The 10,859-nt window shown below is 45.4% G+C and overlaps 1 protein-coding gene across 2 annotated transcripts; it reads left to right on the forward strand.

Moving 5' to 3' along the window:
* The first annotated feature begins 212 nt into the window (after positions 1-212).
* AHSG (alpha 2-HS glycoprotein) lies at positions 213-8,847 on the forward strand. 2 transcript variants are annotated; one of them, XM_054711456.1, is made up of 7 exons: positions 213-425; positions 2,913-3,023; positions 3,386-3,470; positions 4,166-4,329; positions 5,487-5,588; positions 7,542-7,625; positions 8,250-8,847. In XM_054711456.1, exons 1-7 carry the CDS (start codon positions 213-215, stop codon positions 8,535-8,537), a joined length of 1,047 nt encoding a protein of 348 aa, XP_054567431.1. In that variant the 3' UTR covers positions 8,538-8,847. The 2 variants fall into 2 exon arrangements, with proteins under 2 accessions (XP_054567431.1, XP_027989772.2); XM_028133971.2 differs by having other exon boundaries at positions 7,542-7,624; positions 8,234-8,847.
* Positions 8,848-10,859: the final 2,012 nt, after the last annotated feature.

Here is a 10,859-nt window from a genome sequence, read left to right on the forward strand (position 1 = left end):
ACCTGTTTGTTTTTCCAGGGCTGATGTTTGCAGGAATTTTCTTGGAACCACAACAAAAATCATCCCACGTCCTTATGCAATTCCTCTGGGAGGCTTCAACAGATAAATAAAGCCCTTGGCCCCTCCACTGGTCTACCTTTCCCAGAGAGCACCTGGGTTTCTTCTGAAGCCTCCAGAACCTGTCCACCTGCCAGGGCCTCTCTGGAGCAGCCATGAAGTCCCTCATCCTGGTCTTTTGTCTTGCTCAGCTCTGGGGCTGCCACGCTGTCCCGCCTAACCTAGGTCTGAGTTATAGAGAACTGAACTGTGATGACCCAGAATCAGAGCAAGCAGCCATGGTGGCCATGGACTACCTCAATAAGAACCTTCTTCGGGGCTACAAGCACACCTTGAACCAGATTGACAAAGTGAAGGTGTGGCCTCGGGTAAGTGAACCTCCTGCGTATGAGCTGAAAGAACCTGTTTGTGGAGCTGAACTGGGTATCTCAGATCACATCTCCCAGCAAAAAAGAAACTGCAGAGGATGTAGACTCTGATTTCTTCCCCAGAGGGAGGGAGGGGGCAGGTACAGGGCAAGAGAGGACATATCCTCTTCTACAGTCACGGTTCTTGGCAAGGAAAGGGTTGGGAGTAGGGGAGATTTATAGGAGAAGAAAAGGATAATTTGAAGTTAAAAGGTAGAAAGTGGCTTGCTAGAAAACCCAGGGTGCAAGAGACTGAATTCTAGTTGCCAAATTATCACTGACTGGAAATCACTTTTCGTTCTTTGCTTCAGTTATTTCTGGATGAAGTCAGAGCGAATGAAACTAGCATTTGACAACTTACCTGTTATATGGCAGGCCCTTTCACATATATTATCTGCTTAACTCCTCCCACCCCTCACCCCTAGTCCTGTGTGGTAGGTATTGTCCTTGTCTTACACAAGAGGAAACCAAGGATCTGACAAATTAGGGCTCCCCCCTCAAGGGAATATAATTAGTAAGCATTGGTCTTGGATTCAATTCCAGACCTGTGTTCCTTCCTCTGCACAAGCTGCCTCCCAGATTCCACATTCCAGAGACAAGTGTTGGCATGAAGGAGATTTACGTCCTCACATGCTGGACAAGAAACCAATGCAGTCAGCGGCAATAAAGGTCAAGCTAGAAAACATGTCTTGGGCATCAGTTGAGAGAACTGGAGAAGTGGGGAAAAGGCATCTGTCTCTTGACTATTTTGAAATTAGATTGTTTATCTGATGAGGAATAATTCTTTTAGCAAATGTTGAGTATAATCCTTCTTGGGCAAGAACCAATGTCAGGTGCTATATTAGGTTGACCCATATGAAATTGCCATTTTTGTATATTAAAAACAATCAAATATTGGCTTCTTTTGTTAATCCTCACCCAAGGATATTTTTTCCACTGATTTTTAGGGAGAGTGGAAGAGAGAGGGAAAGACAGAGAGATACAGTGATGTGAGAGAAACACATCAATTGGTTGCCTCCTGCATGCACCCCAACCAGGGCCCAGGCCAGGGAGGAGCCTGCAACCGAGGTATGTGCCCCTGACTGGAATCAAACCCAGGACCCTTTGGTCTGCAGGCTGATGCTCTATCCACTGAGCCAAACCGGCGAGGGCCAAATATTGGCTTTTTAATGGTTCAAGCCAATACAAAGGCAAGAAAAGACATAGTGCCCACAAGAGTTTTAGAATCTAGAAAGGGAAATAAAGTAAACATCAAGATATCTGAACTGACTAACATCTGGTCTCCTAATGGGACAAAATATCTAAAATCAGGATTGTCCCAGATGGATTCTAGGAGCTCTGCAACCATACTGATGTACAAGAGGAAACTGATCAATTCAGAGGGAATAGCACACAACGTGCATCTCTGAGGAAAAGGTAATGAACAGACATTGTGGTTTTCTCTAAAGGCAGAGCTTGGGAGTCATTTTCCTTGAGAAACCCAGAAGTGTGCGACTCCTACCGCCTGCACCTCTGGATATTTTCAGGAAGGTAACTTTGGCACATCTGCACATCATAAAACACAGCTTTCTCCTGCAGAGGAGATTCTGAGGCTTCAGGTACTAGCGAGTAATGGAGAACAGAGGCAATAAGAGGCAAGAAAGGGGTGAAATAATTTTAAAAAGGCATATTCATACTTTCTTGATTTTTCAGGCTTTGAAGAAAGGATACAGAAACAGATGAACTGGCAAGAACAATTCCAACGAGTTATAGCTCTCCTATCACTGCCTCCTCCACAACTCCTTCTGGTTTATGCTAGTGACTTACACACTGCCTCCTCTGTCAGAGGGGCTCCTCTTCCCCCTCACCACCAGCAGGGGGCAATAGAGGGGAGCAACTTTGCATCTGTCATTTGCGAGCCCAAGAGAAAAGCCAAGGACTTGTCCTTTAGGGAGGAAAAGGAAATGGGGAAGAAAGGAAAGTAGATAATGAGAGGAAAGAAAAAAAGAAGTAAAGGGAAGGATGGAGAAAAAGTAGAGACAGTAAGATATCATCGTACAGCATCTTACGTTACTGCTTCACTGAGAAAAATCCAAAGCTGACTTTTTAAAAGCACTGCTTGAAGGGCGAAATTTTAAAAATTAAATAAGTGTCAGCTTTCACTTTTAGCTTCCAAACAGAGCTCAGAGTAATGCCTGTGATTCCATCACCTGTCCAAGTCCACGCCCCCTTCTTCTTGATAAACACCCTTAAGCACCTGCCCAGCCAATAGAGGCGGAGGACCAGGAAGCCCCGTTGTGGTTTTGCCCACGGGCAGGTCAGCGCTGGGTGGAGTTGCACACAGTAGGAATGACTTCCCTCACCTCTCCAACAGGAGGTGGGTTCAAGCCCAATGGGGGCTCACCCTTTGGCCTGATCAACAGGAACAGGGCAATACACTGCTCACTTCTTCAATCTGTGTCTCCACAGCGGCCCATGGGAGAGGTGTTTGAGATGGAACTAGACACGCTGGAAACCACCTGCCACGCATTGGACCCCACCCCCGTGGCCAACTGCTCTGTGCGGCCACTGGTGGAGCACGTGAGTGGCCCCCTTCGGGTGATGTCGGATAGTGGCCCAACCCAGTTCCACCCTGGCTCTGCATAGATCAGGCCTCTTTATCCAGCTGCCCAGCCTGCCCTCATGGCTAGCCAGTGTGCAATTTCTAAAATTGCATTTGAAGCCTCCTTCCCTGGGGCTAATTTTTGCAACAGTTCAACTTACTTATTGTAGTCCTCCTTGCAACCAGAGAGTGTAATGTGTCAATATGCCTCCCCCACTCCAAAAGGTGATTTTGTGAGGCCCACCTTTGACAGCCATGACTGAGGAACCAACCCCTTCCTGGGTGAGAAGTGCAAGGCCAGCCCTCCTCCTAGGCCCTCACTGTGGGTTTATTTCTCTAGGCTGTGGAAGGAGACTGTGATTTCCGTGTGCTGAAACAGGGCGGCCAGTTTACTGTGTTGTTCGCAAAATGTGATTCCAGTCCAGGTAGAGATGATTCTTCTCACTTTGACCTTGTAGAGAGAGCGAAGAAGGAACCTGCATTGTTATCAATGTTCTAGCCACTTTGTTGATGAGGAAAAGGAGAAGCCAAACTTCCTGGGTTCTGGGTTTGGAAAACTGTTTTAGGGAGCTATTCTCGTTGGAGGTGAAAGTTGCCCCTTGATGTGAGGGGCTCCTGCAGAAATGTCAGCATGGCAGGAGCCACCTGAAGGTTTAGTAAGAAGCAGAGATTATGCTAAGGGAAATAAGCCATCAGAGAAAGACAAGGATCACATGATGTCACTCATATGTGGAATCTAATGAACAAAAACTGATGTACAAAATAGGTCCAGAGACATAGAAAGCATGGAACAGACTGTCAAATCTCAGAGGGAAGGTGGAGGTGGATGGGTGTGTGGGGGGGGTGAGGGTGAGGATGGGAAAATATTAACCATAGCTCTTATATGCATAACCCATGGACACAGGCAATAGTGCAGTGAAGGCCTTGGGGGGAGTGGGGGGAGGGAGGTGTCAATGGGACATCTGTAATACTTTCAACAATAAAGATTTTTTTTTTCTAAAGAAGCAGAGAAAATGCCTAAAGCCATTTGGATCCTGTCTTAGCCCTTTCTAAATAAGCAAAGCTGGGGTGAATGCTGTGGAGAATGACAACCCTCCCTGATCCTTCTCTCTGTGCATAGACTCGGCAGAGGACGTGCGAAAGGTGTGCCCAGACTGCCCCCTGCTGGCCCCGCTTAATGACACCAAGGTGGTGCACACTGTAGAGGCTGCTCTGAACGCTTTCAACACTCAAACTAATGGCTCCTATTTCCAGCTTGTGGAAGTTTCCCGGGCTAAACTTGTGGTAAGACTGAAACTGTTTGATAAATTGAGCAGTTTGGTGGCACTTTGGGAATGCACGTGGTGAGGGGCAGAGCAGGTGCAGGGGCAGCAACAGGAAGGCAAGGAGGGGGGTGGGGAAAAGAGTCCTGGAGGGTATGAGGACCCTGAGTGTCATCAGGATCTCAGTGTCTAACATAAAACAACCAGACGCTGCCAGTCCCATTTCTCAGCTCTAGTTAACCCTGTGGCTCTCTGTTCAGTGGGTGGGAGTTCTCACTTTGTTCAGAAGCACCCACCAGAAATTCATGGGTCTCCCAACTTTATCACCCATCCTCACTGACCCTCTGCAGCACCCTCCTAATTGATATTTATAAAGGCATGGACCTACTTACACAGATAGGTGTATAATGGTGGGATCCGGATCCTAAAATGCCTTTTGAATCACTGACAAAATCTAATTATACTGTGGATAGTTTAGCACATTTGAATGCAATAGAATTCTAATATTTAAGAAAACTGGTTTTCTGGATACCAGCCATGGCATATTTGGAAATCTATTACCAGAATATGTGCTTCGCGGCATACCCTCACCCCAAGGCTATACCAAATAACAGGAATTTTATTATTGTGTCTATATGTTCCATAAGAACTATAAAAAAGAAAAGTATAAATATCTTCCATACTTTCATTTCTTTTCTTTTTTTTTCCATTTGATTCTGCTCTCTACAGTTGGTGGAAGAGGAATCGATTGATTTCTTTACTTTCCTGCTCTATTTTGGAATAATCTGAACCTCGGTTCTCAAAGTGCAGCCCAAGAGGAAGCCTGGGGTGGGGGAGGCAGGGTTCTCACCCAGATCAGTGTAAGGTTGGCCACTGGGTTCCTGCTTCTTATTTGAAAACTCACTCTGCCCTGAATGATGGGCAGTGGATACTTAAACCTCTTTCAGAGGAGACCTGCCCCCAAACTCTGTATTTAATATTGGAGAACATGAAGCCACAATAACCACCTTCTACAACCCATTGGGACCATCTTTTCTGGCCACTCACTGTGGTCTGTGTGAAAAGTGCTTCCTGGAGTGTGCACTGACAGGGCCCTTGCTACGTCCCTCCAGCCTCTCTTTCCTGCCTTTTTCATGTCAAGTCGTGTGATCTCATGAGCATTTTCATTTCTCTCATCAGCCTTTTACACATACGACCTATGTGGAGTTTGCAATGGCTGCCACTGACTGTGTTGCTCAGGAGGTCACAGACCCAGCCAAATGTAACTTGCTGGCAGAAAAGGTAAGTGGGCCAGGCCCTGGGGATGGAAAAGCTGGTTGTAGAACAGAGCATCCTTAGAGCAAGCTAAGGAAGTTAATCTCGGGGCTGTGGAAAGGGGATCACAGTGCAAAATACCCACTCCCTGTGGGGCTGGGTCATGCCAGCCTTCTTCTGAGGTGTCACCTCCTCCCTTTAAGAGCTGTCCTCACATCATTTCACCTGCTGAAGGTCCCTGGTGTTAGGAAAATGACAGAGATTATTCCTAACTAAGCCAAATCATGTCTGATTGCTGGGACTGTGGAGTGTAGATTTTTCTAGACATACCCCTGATATTAAATCTTTCAATTGGGCCAATAAAGTCCACTTCTAGGAATTTAGCCTAAAGAGAACATCAGAGATGTTTGACAGAAATATATCTATATACACATGAAACTAATACAAAAATAATATTGAATGTAAACTGTAATTGAAAAATAAAATTTGAAAAATACATTAATTAATTAAAAGAAATTCATTCCATAATTAATATATATCTGTAAAGATGATTTACCATAGATACATAACGACCCATAGAAGATCTGAAATGTCTAACAGGGGAGGGTCACTGAATAAAATAATGGCACATCAGTAAGTAGAAAATTATACAGACACTAAAAATTATGTTTTCAAGAAATGAGGAATGATGTAAGAAAATGCTCTCATATTATAGTAAGTGAAAACACATAATATCAAATGTTATAGTTACAATGATCCCAATTTTTAAATGATATTCAATCAGTATTTTAAAATAAGAAAAATACATGGACGTTAATGGAAACGCTCCTGAGTTAGTACCATATGAGGGATTATGGGGGTTTTCTCCCACTCTCAAAGTGTTTCTGTATTTTTCGCATTCTATATAGAATTATATGATATACTAGAGGCCCGGTGCATGAAATTCATGCACGGAGGGGTGGAGGTGTGTGTCCCTCAGCCCAGCCAGCACCCTCTCCACTCTGAGACACCTCGAGGTGGAGACACCTCCAATCTGAGACACCTCGAGGGATGTCTGACTGCACAGGGGAATTGGGCCTAAACATGCAGTCGGACATCCCTCTCACAATCCAGGACTGCTGGCTCCCAATTGCTCGCCTGCCTGCCTGCCTGATTGCCCCTAACTGCTTCTGCCTGCCAGCTTGATCGCCTCCTAACCACTTCCCTGCCAGCCTGATTGATGCCTAACTGCTACCCTGTCAGCCTGATTGCCCCTAACTGCCCCCCCCCTGCCAGCCTGGTCACCCCTAACTGCCCTCCCCTGCTGGACTTGTTGCCCCTAACTGTCTTCCCCTGCAGGCCTGGTCACCCCCAACTGCCCTCCCCTGCTGGCCCTGGTCACCCCTTACTCCCCTGCCAGCCTGGTTACCCCTAACTGCCCTCCCCTCCAGGCCTGGTTACCCCTAACTGCCCTCCACTGCTTGGCCTGGTTGCCCCCAACTGCCCTCCCCTGCAGGCCTGGTCCCCCAAACTGCCTTCCCTTGCAGGCCTGGTCCCCTCAACTGCCCTCTCATGCAGACCTGGTATCCCCCAAACTGCCCTCTCCTGTAGGCGTGGTCTCCCCCAATGGCCCTCCCCTTCAGGCCTAGTCCCTCTGCCCTCCCCTGAAGACCTGGTCACCCCCAACTGTCCTCCCTTGCTGGCCATCTTGTGGTGGCCATCTTGTATCCACATGGGGATGGCCATCTTTGACCACATGGGGTGGCCGTCTTGTGTGTTGTAGTGATGGTCAATTTGCATATTACCCTTTTATTAGATAGGATATCTTATGTAAGCAGAAACTATAAACTTTAGAAAACTGTGTGTGTTTTTTAAAAAAAGAAAGAAATTAAGAATTCAAGGATTTGTTTTCTTTCCTTTGACATGTTGGAGTATCAATGAAACTGGGGGAGAAATTTACTTATTGAACCAGTTCTAATAACTCTTGTCTTTCTGTGGCAGCAATATGGCTTCTGTAAGGGGGCACTCACTGAGAAGGATGGTAAGGAAGAAGTTTCAGTGACCTGTACAGTGTTCCCAACACAGGTAAGGGAGTCATGGATACACTTGCCCTCATGACCCCTTGGCATTTATGTAGTGTGTTAGTAATTACAGGGAATTTGCTGCCCTGACCCACAATGAAAAATAGCACTGAGGTATGTGGAACCATCACCAAATGGAAGGGTATTTCATCCATTCCTTCCCAGCCCAAGAACTGGTACCTTCAGGGTAGAACCATCCTAGTAGGCATTTGACAAGGCCACTTTTTATTTGTGGGGTGGGAGAGGTTTTCTGAGTTGCAGAGACCAGGTGGCTAGATCTTCCCAGCAGCTCCCAGTGACTGCAGGTGTAGATGAAAAAGAGGGCAACACTGCTGGTGAAGGTTAGCCATCAGGTGGGTTGCTTTTGCTCATGGGACATGTCTAAGTCCACAATTCCCAAGACAATTGGTGAGAAGGGGCTACCATATGCCAATTGCTCTTCTCTGCATCTCTTATGATAATCCTTTGCACCTAGGTAGTTCTTTTCTGCCATATTCCATGTAAATAGAAATTATTGCTGAGAAAGAATTGGGTGGGATTCCACCCAAAAGCATGGGTGGCCTTGTCTGGGAGGAGAAAGATAGCTAACCCATGGAAACGGTTCTCTCTCCTGCCTGTGTTACTACAGCTTCAACCAGACAACAGCCCTGTGGCTTCACCTTCTACAGATAACCTGCCCGCAGCTCCTATGGTATTGGGACCCCTGCTAGGGGCAGCTCCACCGCTACCCCTGCTGGCGAACCGGGCACACCATGACCTTCGCTTAACCTTAATGGATGCAGTCTCAGTGGAGTCTGCCTCAGGAGAATCATTCCATGCCGGGAAAGCACCCAATGTGGTGCAGCCTAGCATGCCTGCTGCTGTCAGTCCAGTGGTCCACCCTTGCCCAGGGAGAATCAGACACTTCAAGATCTAGATGAAGGTCAGGGATGAGAAGGATTGGCAGAGAGAACATAGCCACCACTTTGTCCAAGTTTGAGTAAGGGTAGGGGCTTTGTCTGCTACCAAGGCAAGTGCTACTACATGTGGTCTAGATTAATATCAAGTCTTGAATTCCAATTCTCTTCCTTCTTCAGAAAACAGAAGCAAAGGGGACGATGGTTATGTTTGATGAAAGGCATAAGGCTGGCAACTTATCATTGTTCTGATACTAAGCCACCACCATTATGTTCTCTGCCTTCTTTGACCTCACATAAACAACTGTAACTGTGACTTTCAGAGGTGCTCTTGCCAAACTTATATTTGCTTGTTAATAAAAGTGTTAGAAGGATCTTCCTGAATAAAGAAGGTTCTAAGCAGAAATGTAGTCATAATTATTGCCTACTTCCTCCAAGCTCATGTGTGTGGGCTGTCTTCCCAACAGCCACTTAACAAGTGTCCCTAAGCAAAAGCAAAATGAAAATAGAACAAAAATATGCTGTATTACTAAACACAGGAAAAAGTGAAACTAGAATCTGCTAAAATCCCATAAGATATGTCCATTTCCTTATGAGAAAATAATTCTTTTCATTTCATAAAGGTAAAAAGTATGGCTAAACAAAGACCAAGTGTCTTAACTTTGTATAGACAAACCAACCATTGTTTTCCCCAATACCCAGGTAAGGAGAGATTGGCAATTAACACAGGCATGAAATTTAATTACACTGCTTATTACTTATGTTTAAAATAACTGTTGATTGTACTGTACACACTTCATGTTATGATGCAGGATTGGTCTTTCCAGCCAATCTATTTTAAGGCTTTAAGTGAAAGCTTTATTTATAGTATGATTAGAGAAGGGATGTGTGGACAGGTAAATTCAGTGGACATTTGTAGGCACTATTAAAGTACTTGGATAACATAAAGGGATAAACAATTCCCATTATTGAATGGTGCCTAGACAATTTCAATTTTTGTTCTGAGCGACCTAGAAGATGGGCCCTTTCATATGGAATTTTAAAGGGACAGGACTAACAACCAGTTAGTGGCTTCACTTGAACCAAGAAGACTAAATCAAACATTGACCCTCACCTTATCACTCTTGCCTAGAGGTTTTGCCAATATCCCAGAAGGAATGGCCAGGAAGGTGGGAAAACCACTAGGTATCTTAGAAGTCAACAAAGACAAGGACAGTGTGGTCATCTGGATTAAATGCTGCAGAAAGATCAATGAAATGAGGACTGAGAAAAGGCCATGGTTAGTTGACCTTCTTGGAGGTCATGGTAACCACTGGCAAATGCAGTTTTACTAGAAGGGTGGGTATAAAAGTCTAGTTGCAGAGGGTTGATTGGTGGTATGTCTATGATAAGGATATGGAGGGGCATATGTATTCCCTTTCAAGCAGTTTGATGGCAAAGGGTGGGAGATCTAATTTAAAAGGATAATTGGGTGGAAAAAAGACTTTTTTTTCAACAAAGAGTTTTGAGACTATTTAGGGCAAAATATATAAATAGGTGGGAGAAGAAATAAAGGAAATGATGGGCAAATAATTGATGAAAGGCATAAGGCAAATAAACCAGGAGAGATATTTAGTGGAGAACTGGAATGAAATTTGAGCAACTCTCGTAAGGATTCTAGTTCTTCTTCACTGGAGCTTGACTTAGATCCTGAAGAGTCACATTTCAGCCGAAACCGGTTTGGCTCAGTGGATAGAGCGTCGGCCTACGGACTCAAGGGTCCCAGGTTCGATTCCAGTCAAGGGCATGTACCTTGGTTGCGGGCACATCCCCAGTAGGGGGTGTGCAGGAGGCAGCTGATCGATGTTTCTAACTCTCTATCCCTCTCCCTTCCTCTCTGTAAAAAAATCAATAAAATATATTTAAAAAATATATTAAAAAAAAAAAAGAGTCACATTTCACCGAGCACTAAAAGAGACTCTCACCTTCTGTCCAACCTTGTACACACAGGTGTGGCTGTGAGGGAGCACATGGAGTATTAGTCACATTATTTTCCATGGAGGGTGAGTGATAGATTCCCTACCCAAAGTAGCTTAGTAAAAAGGGGAATATGTACTGAGAATTCAATATGTAACTTCTCAGTTACTCTGCCTTTAGCAGAGTCCTACATAAGGCACATCCAGATCCAGGGATTCAAAAGATATCATATCTTCCCTCCCCTCCTCCTTGTCCTCCTCCTCCTCTTCTTTCTTTATCCTCTTCTCCTCCTCCTCCTCCTCCTCCTCCTCCTCCTCCTCCTCCTCCTCCTCCTCCTCCTCCTCCTCCTCCTCCTCCTCCTCCTCCTCTTCTTCCTCCTCCTCTTC

This window comes from Eptesicus fuscus, chromosome 3 (genome assembly GCF_027574615.1).
Source record: "Eptesicus fuscus isolate TK198812 chromosome 3, DD_ASM_mEF_20220401, whole genome shotgun sequence".
Classification (NCBI taxonomy): Eukaryota; Metazoa; Chordata; class Mammalia; order Chiroptera; family Vespertilionidae; genus Eptesicus; species Eptesicus fuscus.